General features: G+C 44.8%; 1 protein-coding gene across 6 annotated transcripts in view; it reads right to left on the reverse strand.

Moving 5' to 3' along the window:
- EBF1 (EBF transcription factor 1) overlaps positions 1 to 26657 on the reverse strand; it is a 486294-nt gene that overhangs the window by 90198 nt on the left and 369439 nt on the right. For all 6 annotated transcript variants that reach the window (XM_029583772.1, XM_029583769.1, XM_029583770.1 and 3 more), the window contains exon 10: positions 19121 to 19247. In XM_029583772.1, the coding sequence (XP_029439632.1) occupies positions 19121 to 19247 (127 nt within the window). The remainder of the gene's footprint in view (positions 1 to 19120; positions 19248 to 26657) is intronic.

Here is a 26657-nt window from a genome sequence, read left to right on the forward strand (position 1 = left end):
ACCTAGAGCGTCCAAATTTTGGGGGGAGTAAAATCTTGCCAGCAGTGGCAGGGCCAATACAACCAAAGAAAGGAGCACTGTGCTGGAGCCGCTGCTGCCAGTAGGAGGGAGCGCTGTGCGGGATCCACTGCTGACAATAGTTAAGTTTGGGAGGGTGGGCGGCTCATTGAGTGACCAAAGGTTCACCTAGGGTGCCAAATATCCTTGCGTCGGCCCTGCTGTGTTCAGTCAGAGGTTTCACGTATACTGTGTCTAATTGGATATATATATTTTTTTTTTTATAGTGAGCACAAACAGTTCTACGATAAGAGACTAATATACTGCTTGATGTAGGAATCAGTGTCCTGCTGAGATTAAGGCCCCGGCAATCCAGCACATACAGCAGGTATGCTTCCATTTTTCTGGTTCTTTATTTCACGCCATGAATTGTCTTCCGACTTGCCAGACGCAGACACCCCACCCCGGCTGCCTTGCTATAATGATGGGGAGAGCTGGGATCAGTTGCTACGGGGCAGAGATCTACCAACTGAGCCTGTGTGAGTGTATGTAGGGGGGGGGGGGGAGGGGAGGGTCAGCCAGTACCGTGTGATGTGTCAGCTAAAAAAAAACAAACAAGGAGGGAAGCGAGCAGTGAGTGTAGCGAGCAGTGAGTGTAGCGAGCAGTCAGTAACGCTGGGATCATTAAAGGGAGCTGGCAGATGGATCCCTTTTGGTTGATTTCAGGTCCCACTCTCCCCCCCTCTCTGAGCCCTGCAGGCCCCCATGTAACAAGGGCGTCGCTATCTGAGAAATAATGAGAGCCTGGCTGTGCGAGGGCTTTCCCTTCAGCCCCATCCTCAGGCGCGATCTCGTACACTAAAGCAGCGGATCGATACTCCCAGCGGCAAGCCGCTCGATACGCCCTGACTTATTGCTTCATTTTTCTTCTTATTATAGATGAGTTGTGTTATTATTTTCCCCCCCGATCAATATTTTACAACCTTTTTTATCCATTTCGCCATAAATTTTGTGATTACTTTAAACTGGGAATTCCGGTACACTAAATAAGATGGCAGTGTCTGAAAGCTCCACCGCGCAGTACGGCAATGCTAACAATTTAAAAAAAAAAAAAAAAATCTCTATCCCAGGATTAAGCACGTGGTCTAATCAATAGCTTAAGTGGGTGGGGAAGAGGGAATTTACAGTGGAAAGTTGGGAGCTCAGCAGCACCACACTTATGCAGGGGGATCCTACGTGGTCTCAAAGCCTCACGTCAAACGTCATCTTTGAATTATTCCTAGACTGGTCCAATAAAAATGATCCGACCTCGCCAAGAGTTTTTTTTTGTTGTTGTTGTTGCTGTTCTGGAGCTCTGCATGGCAATTCCCGTACAAATAAAGGAAAAGAAATCCAAGCAGTGAACAGAAAAACAATGACAGGAAGGCACAGGACCCGATTATCATTTCACTTCTGAAATTCCAAAAGCTGTTTTGTTGTTGTTGGGTTTTTTGGTTTTTTTTTTGTTAGGGCCAATGTAATTCACGTGAATTGCCTCTCTTCCAGCCGCTAAGACGCTGCGCCTTGAAGTGATTTAATTGGCTTCCCTGGCTGTCTCCTGCTAAGGGTTTAACGCATCAGCAAATCAAATCAGATTAATGTGCACCCCTGTGCCCCAGTAGGGTTTCTGCTACGCTTCAGGTCTCTGCTGACTTTAAAAAAAGGGAAGAAGGTAGCAAATGTCTGGAGTTAGTCATCTCCCTCTCTCTCTTCACCTTAGTTCTTAAGTCATCAGCAAATGGAAAGCATTTCTTTGACCTGTGATTGCACACACAGTGTGCCTGATGGTCATATACAAGTTATAAGGATTACATCCATACAAGGTGTACTGCACATTTCGCCCAAGAGATAAAATGATAGAAGGGTCAGGGTTGCTGAGGATACTGGTAAGTAATTAGGCTGGAATCATATTTCGTCTTTCCCATCTAGACTATTGAGCAGTGGTGGCATGTCAATTATGCATTATGTGTGTGCCATAAAAGCAGTACACAAAAAAATATGGGGTAGATATTCAAACGCTACTTAGACGAATATATCAGACTTTTCCAGCTAAGCGAGTGCCATTGAATATCTGGTTATACCACTTAGCCAGATAAGGGACTTATCCGCCTAAATAGCCATGAAGTCAGTGGGTGGGCAGTGGGCGCAATTAGGTGGCACTACCTAGCCGTCTTATCCGGCTAACTTACATAGCCGTATATGTTTTAATAGTGGCTCCTAAAAGAAGAAGGAAGTCCCTCTTCCCCCACCACAGAGTTATCCTACATTCGGTTGTAGCAAGCTGCTTCCGGGTGGCCTTTCTTATTTCATTGTGAGCTCTTTTGTTAGACAAGCTTAGGAGGACACCAGAAGACTTACTCTGTGCTAGAGTACATCTCAGCTCGTTTTAACTCTGGCACTTCATGTCATGGGAATATAGTGGCCTGGGTTCAGAATAGTGCAAAAAAACATGCTGTACCAAATTCTCTGCTGCTCACGGAATTGGTGGGACTGTGACTGCATTCTTGTGTCCAAGTGAATGTCAGTAGCGCAGCTAAGCCATCTCTCCATGGCTTTTCTCTCTTGCTTCCTGGAGCTGTCTAGAGCAGGGTGTGTCCACCCAGACTTCGAGAGCCGCAGACTAGTCTGAGTCGCAAGGTATCCCTAATGAATATGCATATTTGCAATCAGCTGAGACACTGCATGCAAGTATATTTCATGCATATTCATTAGGGATGCCCTGAGACCCAGGCTGGTTTGTGGCCCTCGAGGACTAGAGGTGGACACCCCTGCTCTAGAGGGACAATTTTGAACACATCTCCCTTGGAACATAATGTAATGCAACAGAAAGCAAAGCTACATCGTCCAGTTAAGAGGCATGGTGTCAGCTGGCTTTCTATGGATACCATCAGAACACGTAGGACAGGGCCCTGTTTGGCCTGCAGATGTATATGAATATATTTGCAGCAAAAGTGCAAAATGCCAAAAAGCATGACTTTATGCCTTTGTGGGAAAATCCTCTCCCCCCTCCTTACCCCCCCCCCTCAAAAAAAATGTCCACAAATTTTCTCACCATTTACTTTAAATAGAGATATTTTTGATCAGACAGATGAAAAATAATAATATTTGCTCTTTAAGCTGCATTTATTGATTCCATTTTCATCCTTAAATGCAACAGAATCACAAACATGCACATTTTGCAGAAAATGGGCAAAACTATTTGTGAACTAAAAAGCTGTCCTTTACCCTTCCCTACTGTTCATTATATTCATTATATTGTGTTTTGTTTTTTTTTTTTAATTCAACTTGGCTGAGAATTTAAGTTGCACACATCAGTGCACATTGTGGGCTCCCAGCCCCATGGGACACTCTGAGCTGCACCGGGCTCCCTGCATGAGCAGAAGGCAGCCTGCACGTCTGTCGTCATCTGACCACATATCATTTGTCTTCCTTCTCCTGCTCTCCCCCCCCCTGCCCCCCCCCCATCTCCTCTGACCTGCTAGAGCAGCTGCCTGTGTTGTCCGGCAGGAGGAGTGCGGCAGGGCATGAATTCAAGAGGCATCAGTATTCACCTGCCTCATATCAACCTGTCGCTTTGTTTCCAGAGACTTAAATTCAGCAAGGTGACAAGCCCAGTGCGATTCTCGGTGCATTTCAGGTATCGGTGTAAGCACCCCTATCAAAGAGAGCTCGTAACGCAGCTTCTACTTGGAGCATCAGCATCCCTCGCTATGAGTGGCACTTCCATATTCTTTTGAGGGGTGTTGCGCTCATGCTCTGAAATATCAGCATTCAATCGAAAGAAGTCAGAGCTCATACAGTTAAGCAAAAGGATGATGTAAAACTGCTTTCCAGAATTATTCTTACAAGTTGGCCCCGGGACGTGGTGAACTGACGGCTTTCCAACTTCCCTGAATCATCTTCCCCCTTCCCTTACGTTGGGGATTTTAATTGCCAAACTGACAACCACTCTCACTCTTATGCCTCCGAGGTCCTTGCCTTGACCTTCTCATTTGACCTCCAAGTGGGCTCTCCTACTCACCAGAATGGCTACTGCCTTCACCTAGACCCATTTTCCATCTGCTCTCTCTCTCTCTCTCTCCCAAGCTCCTCCACCTCTATTCCTCCCCTCTCTAGCCATCATCTGATAACGTTCACCCGTAAGCACCTTCCCCATGGACTCAATCAATCATTAACGTCTTTAGGAATCTCCAGCCGTCTGCATTACATCTCCCCTCACCTCCAGAACGCTGTCAGGAGTCTGCTGACAAGACGGTGACTTATTCCGACACTATACTTTGCCTGGGATGCTCTCAGTCCACCCTTTCTCTATCCTGCAAGACATGCCAAACCCCATCCTTGGCTCACCTCCAGCGTTCATTTTTACTATGTTCCTGCACCTGGTCTGCAGAGAGTGTCTGGCTACAATCCTATTCCCATGCTGATATCCCATATTTCAATTTCACGGAGCGGGGCGGAGAGTGAGGAGCTGGTGGGAGACGCAAGCAGTTTGAAGAGGGAGGTGAGTGCAGAAAAGAGATGGCCAGGGGTTGGATGCAAAGGTATTTGCTAGGTTTGCTTCCAGAAAGCTAATACACTCTTTAAGCAAACCTAGCAAATACCTTTGCATCCAACCCCTGGCCATCTCTTTTCTGCACTCACCTCCCTCTTCAAACTGCCTGCGTCTCCCACCAGCTCCTCACTCTCCGCCCTGACTAAGGCTGACTTCTTAACAAATTTCACAAGATTAATCTTGAGCTCACCCATCAGGCCCTCTCTACCTCTCCCACACTTTGTTCCTCTCCTCTTAGCCCCTGCCACACTTTCTTCCTTTCCCACTTCCCATCTCTCCTCCTCCAAACTTGCTCCTTAAACTGAGTGAGAGAGTTAATGGCCATTCGCTGCTGACCACCACCATTCGTTCCTGACCACCACCTCCACGACGACTACCACCACCACAAATGCCTGTGATGGGACTGCTCCTTTCTGTCTCCTTCCGCTGGGGTGCACTGCTGTCTATAACAGGCAGTATGGAAAGCTGCACGTGGGGCGCTCCTCCACCTGCAACTCCCTCCACCCCCCACCCCCCCAAAGGGGGCCTCTGTGTCCGTTTGCACTGCTATTCATAAACACTTTCACAAAGGGGGACACCTGGCAGGGCACCTGGCAGAAGCCTCGCGTTTGCCGCTTATTGGCAAATTCTCTTCCCCATTTAGGAAACGTTTGATAACTTTTCTATACAAACGGGAAATAGTAAAATGGTGCAGAATTCTTTTTTTTTTTTTTTGTTCTGCTAAATGTGTTTTAATTTTTGCCTTGCTCACTTTTATTTTTCTTCACCGAAATCCTATGGAAAGGAGAGTTTGGATCTTGCAGCAAGGGAGCCAAGGCACCGACTCCAGATGCTGCAGTCTGAGCAGTTAACAGCAGGAACTCTCGACTCTTGGGGCGAAGGGGGTTTACCACAATTTATGTTAACAGGAAGAAGATGAAAGACGGCAGGAAGAAGAGGAGAATGGTGGCGGGTGCGAGGGAGCGCTCTGGAGGGCAACGAGCGTGTGGTGATGGTTCGCTTGAGCGACACCACAGACAGGCTGTTGCGAATGGAGGCAACCTGCTTGATGCTCTATTAATAACCAGTGAACAGCTTAGATTTCAGCCCTGAACTTTTGTTGAGAAGATGGTTTGGCTATGATGACTCAAAGGTAGTGGAAGTTGAAAAGCTCTACATTACAAAGGGAAACTTCAAAGGTTTTTATGCAGGTAACTCGTGTTTACTTGTGTACAAAATAATCATTTTCCCCACCCCCCTCCTCCCATGTAAGCAGCTACATGTAATTCCATCCTGCCCTCAATCCCAAAAAGAAGTGGGATTGAGGGCAGGATGGAATGGGCACGCAAGGGAATTTCATTGTGAAATCTCCATGAGTGCTTTACCCTGTGCACTTTGCACCTGCCTTCCCTGCAGCCTCCCTGAATTTTCAAAGGGAAACTCCACAGGGAGTTTTTCTGCTCAGGGCTTGGGGTGCCTGAAGGGTTAACGCCAGCTCCGTGGCTGGTGTTAATTTTTGAGGGTTAAAAAAACGTGCCCGTCGGGCACACGGTAATCTTTTACATCAGCGGTACTAGCTAAATAGCCTCACCAACATGGCATTTACATGTGATGAGCGCTATTAGCTACGCGCTGGTTTGGACGTGCATTTTGGACGCGCTGATCCCCTTATTGCATCAGGGGTTATGGAGGCGCGTCCAAAACGCGCGTCCAACTGCAGGTTAACCTGTGTGCTAGGCTGATCGCAAGATATTGCATTGGCCTGAAAGTTAGGTGCCTAAGCCTGTTCAAAATCGACACCGCTGTGTTTCTGCTGCATCTGGCCCTGCTCCAATTAAAGAGGCAATAAGCCATGCAGCGAGAAATGAGCGATCCAATGCTCTCTATAGGGTTACAGCAAAACGCTGCCCCTACTACCTTAGTAAGCTCTCAATACAGCAAGCATTAATCTGCATGGTGAATCACGAGCACGTAATCAGAAGCAAATTCTTGCAACATCAGGAAAACCATAGGCATCGCATTATTCCAAGATTAATTATATTTGTTAGTCCTATGAAGAGTTGCCATCTTGTCTTTATTTTTATATCAATTTATGGGAATTAAAAATCTCTCATGGGAGTATTTCTCCTTTAATTAACGAGCTGAATTTGAAACAGAAAAGTACAAATCCTTTCATCTCTCAATTAGTGAGGGGTACGTATGCAGGGGTGCTGCAGCGGCGATTCCAGGGAGAGCTTGCTGCTGGCACCCCACCTTCATTTTCTTCGTCCTATCCATGCAGCATACTAAAAGGGATGCATACAGACTCAAAAGCCCATTTATAAGAAACCAGGAAAGTGTTCAGGATGTGCTTTTGTTTAAAATGTCGTTGACATTTCCTATTTTGTTTCATTCCTTTAACAAAATAGCTTAAAAATCCCCCCATTCCCCCAGCAGCTAAATGCTCCAAAACACATTTAAAAAAAAAAAATCCCCCCCCCCCTTGGGCTTACTTCATTCCCTCGGGGTCTACTGCCCTAAGTGAGTATCAGTTATGTGATGCCTTATAATCACAATGTTCCTTGTAACCCAATACTATATAATCACAATGTTCCTTGTAAACCGATACGATGTGCAAACGGTTATCAGTATATAAAAACCACTAAATAAATAAATAATAAAGGGGACAGGAGTGATTTCCAATTGTTCCTGTCCTGCTGGTACTCTACTTCAAAATGGCGCCAGCCTTAGATCAACCAGTGCCATTTCGAAGAACAGCAACGGTAGAGCAGGAGCAACTGGGGATTGCTTCAGTACCATTTGGATAATAGCTATAATGTTAGATGCAATGGGGGGAGGGGGGCGGAGGAAAGGTGGACTGGGCAATGGGAAGTAGGCAATTTAGAGGCATAGGCAGGGTGGGAGGGTGGGGAAGGCGGGGAAGGGCTTAGATTAGCCACCTTTTTTTCTTTCCTTTTTCTGTTTCATTTCATTTTAAATAAACTAAATGAAATAAACCACAAACAAAACTAAAATAAATAAATATAAAACCTGCAACAAACAATCCAAAATAAAATAAAATGTTTCAGTGCACACCCCTAGAAAGGGTATGCTCCACATGCAGTAGCACTAATTAGGTTCATTTCTCTCTGTTCCCTCCCACCAGGAGTCTAGTTTCTCTAACCAGCCCATGGAGCACTGTTTTGGCTATTAATATTATTTGTATATATGTTTTGTATTTTTTTATTTTGCTGCTGTTATGTGTTTTTCTTTGTATTTTTAAACTTTTGTTGTTATCTGCCTTGGAGCTTTTGAAAGCAGAATACAAAGATTTTAAATAAATAAATGTTGCAAGGCCTGTCCTGGGAGATGGCTCTTACTCAGCCCATGTGAGTCCTGCCCTAAGTGAGTATTCAGTTGCCACCAGTGCTACAGTTGCCATTCTATCCATGCATGTCCTGACCTGCCAAAGCCCTCAATCAACAGCACTGTCAACAGCCACCATTCCATGCAGCCCTCACTATCACATCTCTGCAGGCATGGGGAAACAGGAGGGGTTGTTATTCCTTTCATTTCATTGTTATGTCCCATTAGAATTATGTGTTGATTGTGTGTTCTGAATATTCTATGAGATTTCCATTTGTCATTTAGGTTTTATGTATGTTATGCTTATGTGAATTTATTTTGGTTATTTACTGGAATAATATTCTGTACTAAGTATGCGTCACTGATTTATGCATTTATTTTATATTGCTATGTATTAATATTATGGTTTTATTATGCATTGTCGTTATGTTGTTGTCATGTATTATGTTTTAGCATTGGAATATGGATTTACTCTGTTGAGCACTGTTAAAATGGAAAGATGAATTGGCAATAAAAATAATGTAGGAAAAAAAAAGATGCAGGTGGTTCACACCATGTGTGCCACATAAAAACATGGATAGATGGACAGAGGGACAGACATAGTGAAGACTACAGCTGCTTCCCCCCAAAGTGTGCTTAACAATGTTTCTATAATTTCCAATAAAAAGCACGACATGGCTCGCAAGGAATCCATTTTCTTCCAGGACATTACAAATTATCGGGCCGATGCAGTAAAGTGCGCTCAGGCTGAGCGCACTGTTAGTCCCCGTTTGGCCGCGCGTTTTCCATGCGCTATTTTTACCCCATATACAGTAAGGGGTAATAGCGCATGGAAAACGCGTGGCCAACCCCCCCCCCCCGAAACTAATAGCACCTGCAACATGCAAAGGCAGGCGTTAATTTCAGCCGGCACCAGGAAAGTGTACAGAAAAGCAGAAAAAAATGCTTTTCTGTACACCCTCCGACTTAATATAATAGCGATATTAAGTTGGAGGCCCCAAAAATAAAAAAATTTAAAAAATTAAAAAAAAAAAAAAAAAATCTGCCCGCGGCCCATGGGTTGGAAGACGGATACTCAATTTTGCCGGCGTCCGTTTTCCGAACCCGTAGCTGTCAGCGGGTTCGAGAACCGACGCATGTAAAATTGAGCATGGGCTGTCAAACCCGCTGACAACCGCCGCTCCTGTCAAAAAGGAGGCACTAGGGACGCGCTAGTGTTCCTAGTGCCTCCTTTTACCACGGGCCCTCATTTGCATATTTTTTTTCTGAATCGCGCGCCCAGGAGAGTGGCCTGGGCGCGCGCGCCGAGAGAGCGGGCGCTCGCCGGCTCTCCCGCGGGTTTTTCTGTATCGGCCCGTATCTAAACAATTTTATTACATGTTTCAATATACAAGACTGACCTACAGCTCATTCTTATATCACCACTCTTTAAAATATATTAAATTCAGATTTTTAAAAGGTTTGCAATTAGATACAATATAAACACGAGCTAAAAAAAAGTTTGGGATTTCATGGGGCCAGTGTGGCATCTTCCTTCGCCCAAGGGTCTGCCTGTGAAATGCGTTTCCGTGCTTTGTGGACTTATTGCATAGCCACACTGGGGTGAAAATCAGCTACAGGCCGATGCAATACTGGCACTCGTAAAGTGGGCACTCATGATTGAGTGCCCGCTCTCCTAATGCGCGCCAATCCACCTCTCCCAGGCACCCGATTTTATATTTAAATTAGCTGCCTCGGTAAAAAGGAGTCACTAGAAGAAACTGTGCATCCCTAGCACTTCCTTGGCATTGGGCGCCCGGGAGAGGTGGCTTTCAGTGTGGGTTAGGAAAATGGATGACAATTTTACGAGCTGTGCGCAGGATAGGAAAATGGATGCTTGTTAATTGAGCACCCATTTTCCTATCTGACAGTTGGCAACAATTCTTTTTTACATTTTTTCCCCCTTACTCCTTTTTTCGGTTCTTTCGACTTAACATCTTAAGTCGGAGGAACTACAGAAAACCAGTATTTTCTGCTTTTCTGTTAACTTTAGGGGCATTAATTTTTGAGAGTAAAAATGTGCACATCGGGCGCACATATTTTTTTGGATAGGTGGGTAATAGCTAAAAGTCTCATCAACATGAATTTACATGTAATGAGCGCTATTAGCTATGCGCTGGTTTGGACGCACAATTTGGACGTGCTAATCCCCTTATTGCATAAGGGGTTTGGATGCGCGTCCAAGCACGTGTAAAGTCATGCACTTGGCTGAGTGCACTATATTGCATCGGCCTGTTAGTTAGTTAGTTAGTTAAAATATTTTTATTCCGCCTACAATGACTTTGCAATGCTAGGCGGATTACAGCAAAAGCACATAAAACATCGAAACAAACATAGAACAATTCACAGACATGATCCAAAGGCCAAATTATTATTATTATTATTATTATTACTGTATGGAAAATGTCTTCCTTGTATTTCTGTCTATGGGTTTGGCCTCTCTGGGCATTCACTTCAGCGGGCTCCACTGTACAGCACTAATAAATCTAGCTGGAGAGTCTCTCGTTAATAGTTTTACAACACCTGACTTTTTATTTATCGCACGTGCACAGTTTAGAAGTGGCAGCGTGTCTTAAAGTAAGATTAAAGGCATGTGATAAATAGTTGATGTTTCGTAATAACCAAATTACGCAGCTCTAGGCTGGGGGCTTATCCGTCTTCTCCTTGTCTGCACTTTCCCAGGTATAAAATACTCTCTTTCCCTATTACATGAATGATGAATGGGCCCATTGGTTACAGGCTGTTATTTGCTTGGCTATAGTCAATATGTTTTCTTTGGACAGGGATTTTCTATGATTTATCTCTCTCTTGGCCTTATCGCTTATTAACTCGGGGCAGACAGAAAAAAAAAAAATAGCCAAGGTTGTGGGGAGGGCCTGCTACTCATGTAGGTCCTAAAGTTGCAGAAAGTATCCGTTTTTTTAATGATCCAGCTAACACGACCACTAGCACACTGATTATACCTCCCGCTAACTGGAAACACACAGGCAGATGACTTGACATGCCATGCTCGGAAATCTGAAATGTTATATGGCCCCCTTTGAACCACCTGTCCTCTTTGTAGTAATGGCTTTTATTTTCCAGATCCTATGTGGGATAACCATGATATGTTTATCTTCAGTACCTTTCTATATCTATCTCTCTGTCTGTCAGTCTGTCTGTCTCTCTGTCTATGCACAGTGGTAATGTTACAAACAGTAACTTTAGGAAGGTCGGGCTACAAAATCTCAATTTACTGTTACTTTCTGCCGGGAGATTTTAGTTCCCCCGGCTATCCAGTCAGTCCTACCCATCTCAACCTGGCAGACCAAGACTTTCTCTCGCAATTTAGAGAACAATAATGTCTTGTCAAGGAACTACCGGAACTCGCGGGCAACCGCTCGCACAGGTGATGGGAAGGGGCGGGGGGAAAGGCGCAGATGTAAGTATTACGTTTGGCTTAATATACTGCGCGCTCTCACTGGGGAAGGAATGGAAAGGACCATGCAAATAAAACAAGCAGATCGTTTCCATTGCTCTGTTTTGTTTTTTTTTCATTTTTGTCTCCGTCAGCATGCTCTTTGGTTAACAGCAAACACGGTTGGACTGTGTAAAACGAATTAGGGGCTGAAGATCTATATTACTGATGCTGGCTACGGCCGTAAGTTGGCTTTGTGCCTTCGGTATAGGGATGCGCTTTCGCTTGATACAAAATTCCCCGCTTGGTTTCATTTTCTTTTGAAAATGAAATAAAATAAAAACAACAAAATGTAGTTTGTTTTCAAAATATGGCGGCCTTCCCCACCCCCCCTCTCCCCCCATGGCATCCTCCAACCACTAAGGGTCTAACGGGGCAGGTCTCCAACTCAAAATGGCGCAGGTCAATCCTGAGGATGCCGCCATTTTGTTAAACAGAGATAGGAAGGTACAAAGGTGCCTCTGTTTTAAATAGATGAAATAAAGTAAACAAGCAAAATAAAAGAGAAAAAAAAATTATGAAATACATAAATAGAACAGTGCACAACTTTGGTATACAGTCAATACCATAAGCAGCCCTCCACTTAAAGCTAGCTGGCATGGAGCTAGGCTATGGCTTCTTCCCTAGGGGACAAGCTGCAGAAGGGGCGGATACATCCCTGACAACCAACCTGCCACTTATCAAGTGGCTATTCATTTTTAATGTGAATCTGTCAGTAAACTCTGGCCTTTCTTTGTCAGACACCTAACTCCCTCATTGATTCCAATCGCCTCTTAGTACCAGGCGTTCACTGGCATTTCCACACCAGCAACGGAGCTCAGGAGCTCACCCTTGCAGGAATATGCGCGTGTTGCTTGCTTGCCTGCTTTTCAAGCATGCTTTGTCGTCCGCATATCGTACGGTGCCATAAAGCCTGGGGCAAATCATGCTATAGTTAAATCACGTGGCGTTAGACACCATTTCTCTGGGGAGAAAAAAAATTCCTGTTTAAACTGAAAGTTGCAACTTCTGGGGTGCAGAGCCCCCTGTGATACCCTATCGGGCATAAAAAGGAGCTGCCCAAGCAGTACAGAGAACTGCCAGGGAGGCCACATAGTAGAATGCAGAGGAGAATTTTAAATAAAAGTTGGCTATTTTGTAAACACTCACATGCGTGCAACGCTACAAAACAATGAGGCAGTTGTACTAGTAAAGAGTGCAAAAATGTGTGCATTATTTAATTTTTTTGTACATACTCATTTTTCTACCAGAACTCGTAAGAGCAAGTCACTTCAGCCTCTGCTGCCTCGGGTACAAACTCAGGGAAAGGTTCAATAAGGCCCTTTCTCTCATTTTGCGTCTATGGGAAAAACCCTTACTGGTAAATTTTAAAAGGGCATGAGTGTGCGCCCATAAACTCGCGAGCAAAAATACGCCTTATTTTGTAAAGTACATGCGTAGCATTTAAAATACTGTTGCCGTGCTGAGAGAGAGAGAGAGAGAGGGGGAGAGAAAAGGGGGAGAGAAAAGGAGTAGATTTGTACAATGCAGCTAGTCCGGCAGTGTACAAATCAACTCCTCTCATTAGACTTTTCATCACTTAGAAGGACTACAATTCTTTACTGATATCAACTTTACTGTGAATACCTCTGAATGTGACTGTAACACCACCCCCCCACCCCCAACCCATGTCCCGAAAACCCACCCCGATTCAAAGTGCCCCTCTACAGTGGTACCTATACAGAGAGTGTCAGACTGACCCTATAAAGAGGTGTTCTCTCTCTCTCTCTCTCCCTCCCTCTCTCCCAGAGCAGTCGCAATGTTATACAGGTAACATACATGCATTGCCTTTGCAAAATTTGTGGTTACGTGCATCAGTCTTGGCCCTGACCCAGAACAACCTTTTCCGCCTCCCTTTTTGCAGACGTGCGTCCTTCCTGGCTTCTTAAAATTTGCGTTGCCCGTGCGCAGCGCACATACGCGCGAATAATCGTGGCCGTTTTGGCCCGAACAATGCTTTTAAAATCTACCTCTGTGTGAATCAGCTCCTGATTTTACTAAGGCTTTGCTCCCATTCTGTGTCAATTGGGGAAAATGCTTAGCAAAGGAGGCCCTCGGATTTTGAGTCCTGTGGGAACAGGGAAATGCCTGCGGTACCTGAATGTAATCTGCTTTGAAGTGCCGAAAGGAGGAACATAAATAAATAAAAAATGAGCCTGGTAGAATAATAAAGCACACAGCTTTTCTAGGAAAGTTACTGGAAAAATCTTGCATTACTACTTAACACTACTTAACATTTCTAAACTGCTGTGTGACATATGCAGCGCGGTACAAACAACACAAAAGAAAAAGACAGACCCTGCTCTATAGAGCTTACAATCTAATAAGAAAAACATACAGGACAAGAGATTTCTGGTAAGACAATGGTTAAAAAAGAAAAGAAAGTTAGTTCATGAGGCCAAAAACAGACAATCAGGCCTAAGATTTAAAAGCAACTTCAAAAATGTGGGGTCTTTAGATGGGATTTAAACACGGCAAGAGAGGGAGCGTGACGCACCAGTCAGGAAGAGTATTCCAAGCACACGGCGCAGCCAGGTGGAAAGCACGGAGCCAGGAATTGGCGGTATTGGTACTGAGGTGCAGATAGAGATTTTGGGCAATCGGGTTTCCGTAGCAATTACTGCACCTTGTCTTCCTATGGGGCTGATGCAATAATCTTCGCGGAAAGCGGACGCTGACTTTTCAGCACCCGCTTTCTTAATGCACGGCATGGCGCCCGCAAGGGGAGCGCCATGCAATATGTAAATTAGGGGGTCACGCTAGGAAGGAGGCGCCAGGGTCACTTGCGCGACCTTAGCGCCTCCTTGCTAACGTGACCCGCCGCGGCTGCCGGTTATGAAGCCCGACGCCGGTAAATTCAGCCTCGGTTTTCATAACCTGCCTGTCTGCCAGTAATGAGAACGGCCGCTGAGTTTATTGCCGGCCATTTTCATTACTGGCAGACACCCGGTTATGAAAACTGACGCCGAGTTTTTCTGCTTTTCTGTACTTCTTTTCAATGCACTCAGCTATTAACGTCTGCTCCAGGCAGGCGTTAACATCTGAGCGATAAATGTTACCGCTCATCACATGCATTTGCATGTGATGAGCGGTAACATTCACTCCGCGTTGGATGCGCGTTAAATAGGCGCTAATCCTCAGCCGAGCGCCTATTTAACCCGCGTCCGACAGCGGGTTAAACAGTGCGCTCGGCTGAGTGCACTGTATTGCATCGGCCCCTATGTGCTCACAGTTAATGAACCACTTTGCATGATTTTGCATGACAGTCATTAACTAAGAATTTAAACACAATTTTGCTTGTGCAAACCTGCAGGTGAAAAAAAAAATAGATATTTGCAAAGCAAATAGCAAAATTTCACCTGCTAAAAGGGCAAACAGTGCGCTCTTCATGGGCCTCAAAATTATAATTACGGGGACGCACGTCAGAGTAGCATAGTTTGAGCTCAACTGCTTTACAAGACTCATGGTTATAAAAAAAACAGATAAATGATTCAATGATACTTGAATGATTAGGCTGCAGCCATCAGGTGCATTTTCTTCTGAAAATGTAAGTACTAAAATGACAGTGCGTTTGTTTCTGAGAAGGCAAGCACTTTACAGCAGAAAGTGGGGAGAAAATAATCCGTTTACAGCCAGGTGGCTTGGGGGGGGGGGGATGGATATTTTGTTGAAAATGGATTAAAACTAATTTTTTCTGAATCAGAACTAACCACAAAACGAATCCATTCACGAGCAGCCGTACTTTCGGTGGGGAGGAAACCACGCTTGCCTGCGTCTGTGTTGCCACCCCCTGCTTCCTCCTTCCCCCCTCCCTCACTCCAACCAAACAATTCTCCCACACCTCCCCTCGAAAAAAAACATTCTTTTCTTGTTCTCAACAGCAGGGTAAATAATCGCCAGGCAATGTTTTTTTGGCCCATTAAAGCAAGAGACCAAACCCTTCCAAGTGTTCACTTGGCCTCTGCGGTTTCTCTAATGTATTCCAGAACTCGGAGCTTGCTGAGGAATGTGGTGAAAGGCTTCCATCTATTAGAATCGTACAGAATCAGGATATCCAATTGGTCCACTTCCTGTAGGCTCATGGTGAGCCTCGTAAAAAGTACAAAAAAAGAAAAAGAATCCTGCCCTATGTGGGAGTAGAAGTTCTCATGGGAAAAAATGAGCAGAAAAAAAAAAAAAAAAAAGTTTTAACTTAAAAAAAAAAAAGCAGCTAATATACCAGTTTGATTTGTTCTTCAAAATTTACAGCGAGCCAATAGCCCTAATTAAAAACTCTTGGCCTCCTTCTGCGTAGCAAAGGCTTCGTTTGTACACGTACCTCAAAACGAAGAGGTGGTGGTGTGGGGGGGGGGGGGGGGGGGGGGGCGAGACTGTAATTGTTTCAGTTGCTGAGCTAATTTTACCTGCACAGCGTCGAGCAAAATTGTGACCATTTTCTTTGATTTGTAAAAATTGATTGGAGTGCAAACGGAATTATCTTCTTGGGCCAGCCCTATAATTGTCAATTAATTGAAACGGAGCTGTCGAGAGAGCCATCTGCTAAATCCCACCCAGAAGGAAAGCCATTTCATGGGGGACGGGAGGGTCTCCGGAGGAGCCAGGCAGTGGCACGGCCCGCTTGCGGCCCCGACAGGCAGCCAGTCCAGTTTTCAGGCTACTCACAATGATTAGGGATATCCTGTCAACCTGACTGGCTGTTAAGTTGAATAGGTCAGGCTTGGGAAGCTCTGTCCTATGTGAAATAGACCGTAAGCTCTACAGAGCAAGGACTATCTATTCTGACCGGCACTGTGCATGTCTGGTAATGCTATAGAAATGGTTAAGTACTAATAGTGATGAAATGAGAGTGGTTATTTCAACATAATTACAGGAATCAAAATGAATTATCAGTCAGCAGCTGGCACAGTTCATACATCTATGGCCTATGAACGCATACTTAAGATCAGGTTTCCTGAATAGTTAAAAAGCTGCTCCAAAACAGTCTAAATAACTGGCATTTTTGACTCTCACTCCACCCCTCTACTCCCACTCCCTTTATCTACCCTAAATAATCCTGCAAGGCCTGCTACTTAGTAAATTAGTCACAAATTACTTCAGAAAAATGAATTATGAAGCAGAGTCTGTGAATCAGGAGTCAAGATCTACAAATCACTGGACAGGACTGCCAGAACCAAACCAGAATGCAGATAACTAGTTAGAAGGCACACAGCTCATGGTCTGTGGATGATAGGGTTGCCAACTATCCTGATTTTTCTCTACTGTACAGATTTTGAGGGTACCATACAGAAAAGAGGGAGAATTAAAATGTTAGGAAATGTCTGATGCTTCCCTGCAATTATACAATACACTATCTTCTTTGGTAGCTATTCTATATTCAGTATGTGTTGGATACATATATTTTGTGTCACATAGACTTCTGTCCACAATTTAATCAAAGGCCTAAAAACATTTTACAAAACAGTAGTTTGGCCCCTTGGACTAGCAAAAACAAATCTTTTTCAGAGAAATTAACAAGTGGTCATGATAAGAAGCTCTAAAGGGGTAGATTCAGGTGTAACATCAGAAAATATTTCTTCACAGAAAGGGTGGGGGAGGCAAGACCATCCTCCCAGTGGAGGTGATAGAGGCAAGATCACTAATAGCACTGAGCAAGTGCAGAAGACCACCGATTGCAATGAAGTGAAGAGAAAGTCAGAGATCAACAAGTGTCTATGGTGCTATAGCAGGAAGTAAACTGGGCAGATTAGAAGGGTCCTTACTATATTCCATCAGGTCCATATTCAAAAGCATTTAGTTGGCTAGCTAAGAAGTTAGCCGGCTGAATGAAAATGTGGTCACTTATCCGGCTAAATTCTAGCGAAATAATAAGCTAACCAGCCAGAACCTAGCCAGATAAGTTAGGGTTGTAACTGGAAGAAGTTGAGTTAGCTGGATATGTTATCCGGCTAACTCTGGTCGGCTCATAAAGCTGTCTTAAAGTTAGCCGGTTAAACTGATCTGACTAACTTTAAGATAGCTGAGTATATTCAGCAGTGTGGTTGCGATGCTGAATATACAATACTAGTTAGCCAAACAAGCTTATCTGGCTAACTAGAAGAGCCGCAGAGAGGCTGAATATGGACTTCTAGGTTTCTATGATTTCCTAATGGTGAAGAGCGCCAATAGAAGTCGAACGAGTGTAAATCCCATTGGCAAAGATATTAAGCAGCACCTCAGAGAGTTCGGAAATTTGACAGCTGAAAGTTGGCACCCTCATGGATGACAACTTTTCGATCAATCCATTTCTAAGAGAAAAAAAATGAAAAAAGTGTTCTGAGATGAAATTTTCTATTCCCACCATTGATGTTAACCCCAGGGCATGGATGCTCCTGTGAGGTGCTTTCTGACTGGCCTTAGTGGGGGATGAATGAGCAGCCCCAACACAGGGACTCATTGACACCAGAAGGAATAGGTTTTATTTCTTTTCTGAAAAGTAAAGCTCCACTCCAGAAGTGTATGGGACTACCAGAAGCAATGGAAATCCGAGGTTTAGTCAAGCCAATTTTTTTTAATCATTTTTTCTTTAATGCACTCTATCATGTATCATATGTTGCTCTTCTATAACTTATTTTCTGAATCATTGGTTTGCATTATTCATTTTATATATTCTTGCTGTATGTTTTATATACATACAGTTTGCCAAGGAGTACATTTCAAGAAAATCTGGACATTGGGCACCAAAATTCTGGTGCGATCACTGAATATGATCTTGAACAAAACATTTGATGACATTGTTTTACCGTAAAACAAAGCCCCTTATTACCCAGCACTACATACACTCTCGTGGTTATAAAGCCTTTTTCCAAATAAAAAAAATTACTTAATTTGTTGACTGGAAAATTCCATTTAAGACAAAAGCCTTCTTTTCAGTTAGGTACTAGAGATAGAGGGAGACGTGACTTGTCCAAAATCACAGACAAAGCCAATAGCAAGTCTCAAATTCATGCTCTAGGACTTCTCCTTAATCATAGCCCATTGTTTGAACCACTAGAGACATTCAGAGATCCATATTCAAAACTCAGAAGTTAGCCAGTTAAATTAATATTTGGGCACTTATATAGCTACATTCTAGCCAGCAAATGAGTTAGTCGGCTAGAATTTAGCTGGCTAAGTTAGGGGCGTTCTATGGGTGTAATTGCAAGGAGTTGAGTTAGCCATGTAAGTTAACCAACTAACTCCAGTATTCAGAGATAGTGAGATATTTTAGCAACCTAAGACTGGCTGAGCCAAAGATCTGCCCTAAAGTTAGCTGCCTTTGTTTAGCTGGCTGACTTTTAAGATAGCCGACTATATTCAATAGTGTGGCTGCACTACTGAATATACCTCTAAAGTTAGCTGGATAAGTTTATCTGGATAACTTTGCTATCCAGACTGTGTCTGAATATGGACATCTCCTTCTCGGTGATTTTTTTCAAGTAGCACAAAGAGGTACAGAATATTTACTAAATATGTTCTTCCCAATTACATGCATTGATTCACTGGTGACAGGGAAGGCTGCAGATGATGTTCCAGCTCGCAGATCTGAGAATCAACCCCTGGGCAGAAGCAATAGATTCCATGCAGCTTTATAAGAGCCTACCAGCTAAATGAACAGTCTTCTCTGTACACTGCACCTCTCGTTCACCCATTCTTACCTGTGTAGATGAATCTTCCTGGGGTTCCTTTGCAGAATTGCTTAGATTTGTAAGACAATGTGACTTCCACCACACCGGGGATGTGCCGTGGAGGGGTTTGCACGCGGATCGCATGAGGGGTGATCAACTAGGGAGAAAAAGAGAAACAAACAGGAAAACAAATGTCAGTGTTCTGCTCCAAAGAGTTCCTTAGTAATACACTTCCCTGTCAAATCTCAGTAAACAAAGCCTTAAAACGTGTAATTAACTTGTCAATGTGTGAATACAATCTTGATGTAACGCACATAAAAAAGCATTTGCAACAATATTTACACGTGTTCTTTCTCTCAGCCATAACAAAATTATCTCTGTTTTCCTACAGTATTTGGTAGGAATTTGCTTCCCATTTGGAGAATTAATTTCAGTCCTAATGTCTCCATAGAGACCAAATGATATGTTCTACATCCATGGTCATTTCACTGTAGTCCATGGCCTTGCACGGCAAGACATATCTCTCACATTTTATCCAGCCCATGCGGGCACAAAAGCCCCTTATAAGTACCTAAATAATTTAATATGAGTGAATATACTGCATTTCACTGCTGCCTACAAGTGGCCTCTGCCAGGATAACAGAGAAGATGCCTGGTCCTACTGAAGAGTGGCTTACATTTAGATGTTTGAGAGGGCAAGCCCCAACTGGGTAAATGAAAATCTGCATTAACTATTCGCTACTGTCACCAGGAATTTTGGATTCTGCCAGTGGAAGCCAAAAGCAGAAATCCCCAAGAACACTGGCTTGCAACTCAAAGGCAATTCTGAAGCTTCATGGGCTGCTTTCAAAGAGCAACTCCCCTTGGAATTTTAATCTTTGAAAACTGGATGGCAGGCTAGCACCATTGGATGGAGAAGGGGGAGGCGGTGTTACCCTATACACTTTGCAGGTGCTACATACGTGGTGTAAAGAACGTGCAGGGGTTTAAAAATGAAATTTTTGCATGTGCTTTACTGAGCCCAAGTCAACCCTGTCACCAATGTCGCCCCTCTTTGAAAATTGCCCCTATAAAACAGTAAAATGATCCCCCTGGTCTACGTCAAGGACAACGGTTCTCAACCTTTGTAACACGAAGGTCCATAATCAAATACCCGCTGAGCAGATAAGTTACCTAGGTAACTTTACCTGGATATTCATATGATGGGGACTAAAATAGGGACTGGTCACTAGAAAGGCCCTTGTAGAAATTTTGGCAGGGGGAACTGCACTTGGTCTTTACTTTTGGAGGTTGTGATGAGCACTCTGACAGAGATATCAAGGTGATTTGTTTCTCTCCTTAAGTGGTGTTGTATGGAAGAACCTCCAAGGAGAGTGTGCCCTTGTTCAATATAAGTTGGTGCACAGGGGATTTGAGAAAAAGAATAGGAAATGTTGAGGGAAAGCTGGAGTGAAGTTGGGGGTGGGGAGGAGTTTCTCTCTCTTTCTTTGCAACTAGTTGTTAAAACAATATCAGGAGGTAATTTTTTCACAGAAGGGTGGAGGATGCCTGGAATGCCATCCCAGAGGACGTGGTGATGACGATGACAAGGTCAGTGACAGACGTCACAAAAAGCATGGGATAAATCAGAGGATCCGTAGAGGCAAGAGAATGGTAAGGAAGAGTTGAGCAACCTTACTGAGTGACAGCTGCAGCCCAGGAAAGCAGTGATAGGGCTGCATTTTGCTTCCTGGAAGGCATGGGGATAACCTAACAGGAACACAACGGGCTTGAGAGTTGGGTTCCATGTGGGAATTTGATGTACTTTGGGTAGATGCTCATAGAACCGCTGCTAGGCAGACTGGATGAGCCTTGCTGGGCTTTATCTGCCATCATTTACTATGTTATTATGGTGTCCAGGAGGACCATGGTTCCAGGATATAGAGAATATATTCCTGGGCAGTGCTGCTGAGCCACTGGGAAGGAATTATGGATTTTAAGTGTGGAGAACTCCTTCCTGTGACCAGGAAAAAAGTTTGTGAATAGTAAAAGCTACTTTTTCTGAAAAAGAAGGACTGAATGATGGCTAGTTCATATGCTAAAGAGAAAGAAGAGAGAGGAGTTGATGGTATGCCAAGGGGATTCTTGGAGGAAATGTGTTTTGCTATGGTTGTTGTTATTGCTGCTAATAATGCTGTAAGAAACCTATGAACCCTGAGAAATCAGTGATTTTCACGAGTGCTGGTGATTCCGACTGCTGGTAACCCCAGAAACATTGAAACAAAATGGAGGCCAGCTATTTATCCAGCCCAACTAACCTGGATAACTGCCCCCGTGCTGTCAATTTTTACCCTGGTAAATTGTGAGTGGGCAAACATCAGGATTTATCCAGCTAGCCGGACAAATTCTTTGAATATCAACCTCACAGTGGCATGTTAACATAGTAAATGGTGGCAGAGAAAGACCAAATGGACCATTCAGCCGCCCTGCTGAAATCCTTCCTCTGATTTTCTACCGCACAGGGTAGATGAGCATACAAATTCCTATATGCAAACCCACAGAAGCTCCTCCCTTTTCTGTGTCTTTCAGCAGACTCCTCAAACCCTCCTCCTCCTCCCACTATTGCCTACCACATCTGAAACCCTGTGGATCCATAAAGTCTTGAAGATGTGAATGAAGAGAAGAGGCATGGGGGTGGCTTGTGGGAATGACGGCTACTACCTGGAGATAATACCCTTATTCAATAAACATACACACGGTTAATACGACTCCAACATTGCTCTATGCTTCAACGGCAAGAGGAAATGTAGGAACAAGGATTCGCATTCACAAATAAGCGTGGGAGTAACTTGCTTGTTGCGGCGGTTACTACCCCAAACCAAATAAGCCTGATACTTCACTTTCAATGCATACCCAGCGTAGCTCTCTGCTTCAACGGCAGGGGGAATGAAGAAAAGAGGATATATATTCAGACAACAACCAACAAGGACTGAATTACATAGTCTGGGTAAACAAATAAACGTGGGTGTAGCTTGCATGTTGATGAGGTCACTACCCCAAACCAATTAGGCTTGATACTTCACTTTGAATACATATAGGGGCGGATTTTAAAAGGCGCGCGAATAGCCTACTTTTGTTTGCGCTCCAGGCGCAAACAAAAGTACGCTGGATTTTAGTAGATACGCACGGAGCCGCGCGTATCCGCTAAAATCCTGGATCGGCGCGCGCAAGGCTATCGATTTCGTATAGCCGGCGCGCGCCGAGCCGCGCAGCCTACCCCGTTCCCTCCAAGGCCGCTCCGAAATCGGAGCGGCCTCGGAGGGAACTTTCCTTTGCCCTCCCCTCACCTTCCCCTCCCTTCCCCTACCTAACCCACCCACCCGGCCCTGTCTAAAACCCCCCCTTACCTTTGTCGGGGGATTTACGCCTCCCGGAGGGAGGCGTAAATCCCCGCGCACGAGCGGGCCTCCTGCGCGCCGGGCCGCGACCTGGGGGCGGGTACGGAGGGCGCGGCCATGCCCCCGGACCGCCCCGGGCCGTAGCCATGCCCCCGTACCCGCCCCCAAAACGCTGCCGACACGCCCCCGAAACGCCGCGACGACCGGGCCCGCCCCCGACACGCCCCCCTCGGAGAACCCCGGGACTTACGCGAGTCCCGGGGCTCTGCGCGCGCCGGGAGGCCTATGTAAAATAGGCTTCCCGGCGCGCAGGGCCCTGCTCGCGTAAATCCGCCCGGTTTTGGGCGGATTTACGCGAGCAGGGCTCTGAAAATCCGCCCCATACAGCGCAGCTCCACTGCTTCAATGGCAGGGGGGATGAAGAAAAGAGGACTTATATTCAGACAACAACCAACAAGGACTAAATTGCACAGGTTGGGTAAACAAATAAGCGTGGGAGTAGCTTGCTTATTGCGGCGGTTACTACCCCTAACCAATTAGGCTTGATATTTCACTTTGATGCAGCTCCAGCACTGCTCTCTACATCAATGGCAGGGGGGGGGGGGAAGGAAATTAGAACCAAAAAGTTACTGATAAGGGCCCTGACCTCAGCGGTCAGAGTAATAGATGAGAAAAATAAGTGTGATAACTTGCTGGGTAGACTGAAAGGGCCATTTGGTCTTCTTCTGCCATCATTTCTATGTTTCTATGTGTACAGAATCTACCACAGCGCTGCCCTCTACCCCCTTCCATGGGTCGACCTTTTCAGGCCTCGTCATCTTCCTCTTTGATAGTGCAACTGTATCACTGCTACTAAGTCTGCAGCTGCAGCTCCATGCAAATGAGTGGTTTTAGCACACAATCTATTCTAAAGATTTACGTTTAATAGCTTTCTTCTTTTACCTTTTGAGTTTTCACTCTAAATCTATTTTGTGCATTTCTAATTGGTGCGAATACCAAGAGCCAAAGCGGAGGCCATGAGAAGTCGTGTTTGGCTTCCGCGCCTCAGATTAAGTATTACTGAACTAGGATTTCAATTGTCATTAAGAGCTCAGTGCGTTGCCATTTGGGGAACATGCTTTATCAAGCGGGATATTAAGTTTTAATAATAAATGAGTTAGACAATAGCATTTTAAATTGTTGGAGAAGGTCACCATGCATCCTTCTCATCCAACTGAAAGATGTAGAGTTTTGAGTCAATATTTAGCCGTGGGGCATTTGGGTAAGTTAACTGGATAAACTTTTCTAGCTAACTTGTCCCAAGTATTCAGCGTCATGAATACACCTGGCTATCTGAAAGTTAGCTGGATAAGTGTATCCAACTGCTTTCATGGACAGTGAACGTCCCATCAGGGCATTGACAAGACAGTTAGGTTTGGGATAATTTCTCTCACCCTTTGTCAGGTACTGGCTCATCAGATGTGACCCCCAATGTTGAAGAAGTTACATTGGTTACCTCCTGATTATCAGGTTAGGTTTAAGGCAGTGGTTCTCAGTGGGTTGCAAAGAGAACGGAGGTGTGTCACCGTCCTCTGCCAGGCCCAGCAAAATACTGCTCCTACTCCAGCGGGGCCTGGCAAGATATGGCCAATCCACCCTGTGGGGTTCACAAACTCGGTAAGAAGTCATAGAAGGGGACGTGGGTATTGGATTAAGTATTGCACTAGTAAGATCTACCCCCCTTTTCCCCGCCTCCTGCAACAGTGCTGGGAGTACAGGGGAAGGGGTGAGAGTCAAACTGCACTTGCAGAAAGGCCGTGGAGAGGCCTGAGAAACATTAAAGAAAAACCCCCCAGAAAGCAACATGGGGCCTAACCACAGCTGACAGTGCTCAGGCTCTGAAGCAAGCCCGCCTCTTGCATGGGTTTCCTAATTAACCAGAGGCCCATACAGTTGGAGGGGGGAGGTAGCTGCAAGGCATGAGCACTGTTAGCTGCAGATAGGCCTTGCATTTACTCTCTATAATTTTTGTGTTTCTTTGACCGCACCATGGCCTCTCTGTGAGCTCAGTTTTTCTTCCACCCCTTCTCCCCTCCCCCATCCCCCCCATAGTCTCAGGGACCTCTGGGATCAACTGAGCCAAGTCAAATGAGGAAGGAAAATGCAGGAGGGGAGCCATGATGAGAAGATGCTGTGCAGGGGAAATGCTGGTCTGGGGTGGGGGGAGAGAGCGTGAGGGGCGATGCTGGTCTATGAAGGGAGAGAGTGCGGGAAGATGCTGGGCTACGGTGGGGGACAGTGAGGAGAGATGCTGGGGTTGGGGGGGAGAGGGAAGATGCTTGTGGGGGTGAGGGGAAATGCTGGGCTAGGGTAGTGGGGGGAGAGTGAGGGGAGATGTAGGACAAGAGTGGTGGGGTGAGGAGATGCTTGGCTGGGGGGAAAAAATCAAAGTCAGAGGCAGATGAAGAAGACAGGAGGGTAGAGAAGAAAGGAAAAATGGTCAGGAGACTTTAGAAAAGGAGTCAGAAGATAAACAAGAGAAAAGCCGAGAATAAGAGACTGTGAACAACATGACTGAAAAAGTAAAATGTCTAGAAAAAAACAGGTAGAAAAAAGCATTTCATTTTCCCTTTGGTGACTGGAGCATGTCAGCTTTGGCACTGAGCATCTCTTATATCTTTGTACTTTGTTCAGTACAGGAGAAAATGCATTTGTGTTTCTCCAGAGTCGAGCTTCTTGGAGGTCCCATTTCATTTTTTGTGGTCGCTTATTCCGCATTTAGACCTCAATATTCAGCATTATCCATAAGCTAAGACTTATCTGGCTGACTTACATGGGAGATTCAGCGGCAAAGCTATGCCGCTGAATGTCCCCATATTCTGCGCTACTTAGCAGGATAAGTTATATTTGGCTAAGTTATACCCGCTCTATGGCAGGTCTAACTTATCCAAGTAACCAGAGAAGTTTGAGTATTGGCACTTATCCAGCTAAGTAGCGCCATCGCGTTATGCTCACTGCTCGCCCACTGGAAATCCGGTTACCTACTTAGCCGGATAAGTCACTACCTGTCCAGCTAAGTAGCTTTGAATATCAGCCTCTTACCAAGTTTCTGCCTGTGACAGGGAAAAAAGATTCTGCTAGCGTATAGCTTCTGAGTAGGGATCTACAGCAGTTCAGCTTGCTCTATATTCCTCATAGGAGATGCATTGATGTTGCAGGCCTGCATAATATTTGCACGACTGTCTTTTCATGGGCAGGGCTGCTGATGTGCGAATTCTGGGAGTTAGTGCTGTTTCGGTGTGGCAGGATTGCTATGTACTGTATGTGCTGAGTGATTTTTACAGGGTTTATATTTCAATAACGTGCCTGGCAGTGGAGGGAGCTTGTCTTGCTGTTCCTGGAGTGACACCAGAATCTGAACATACTTTTTTTTAATGATGAATCGTAAGGAGAAATATCCTAGCGCCAGACTTCACTCCCATACAGAAAAACCAGTCGAACGATGCTATCAAATAATTTTCATGGTAGTTTTACTGAGTGGTTGAAAGTGACCAGAGGTTTATTTAGACAGAAGACCCTCGGGACTTTTTCCTGTAGTGTCTTTTATAGCCAATTAAAATAAGTGAAGATTAACAGTTGGGGAAAAAAATTATAACTAATTTCAATAACAACTTGTGAAAAAAAAGCTGCCAAGGGTACTTTTATCTTTCCCTTGCGTCAATTTTTAACAATAATAAAGATATTTAGGCTTTTTTTTTGTAGTAAAGCTGCAGATTGTAGCGTGCAGTGTGCCACGCATGTGGGCACTGCTCATCAGGTGTGTTGCGACAGACGAAGGGCTGAGAAGCACCGGTTTAAGGTGTTATGCAAGGATTTCTGTGCTGTTAACGGGCAGGGGCCCCACCTATTTGTCTACTATTTTGCTCTTCTATAGTTCAGGATGAAGACTTCCTTCCAAGACAGGTATCATCACTTAACACGCCTTCCATGACTGATCCTATCCTATGCAACGCCCTGCCTGGGGAGCTTCACAGGTTATCTGTTGTTTTCAGGAAGATGTTAAAGGCATTATTATTTTTAGAAGCTTTCCCCCACAGTAACAGGAGATTCTTATGTAGATGAGGTGGGTAGAGTCGTTGTCTTGAATATTACTGTGTCTGACATACCATCTCTGCTTCAATTGCTGTATATGTAGCTGAATGTATGTGTTA

This window comes from Rhinatrema bivittatum, chromosome 18 (assembly GCF_901001135.1).
Source record: "Rhinatrema bivittatum chromosome 18, aRhiBiv1.1, whole genome shotgun sequence".
In the NCBI taxonomy this organism is placed as follows: domain Eukaryota; kingdom Metazoa; phylum Chordata; class Amphibia; order Gymnophiona; family Rhinatrematidae; genus Rhinatrema; species Rhinatrema bivittatum.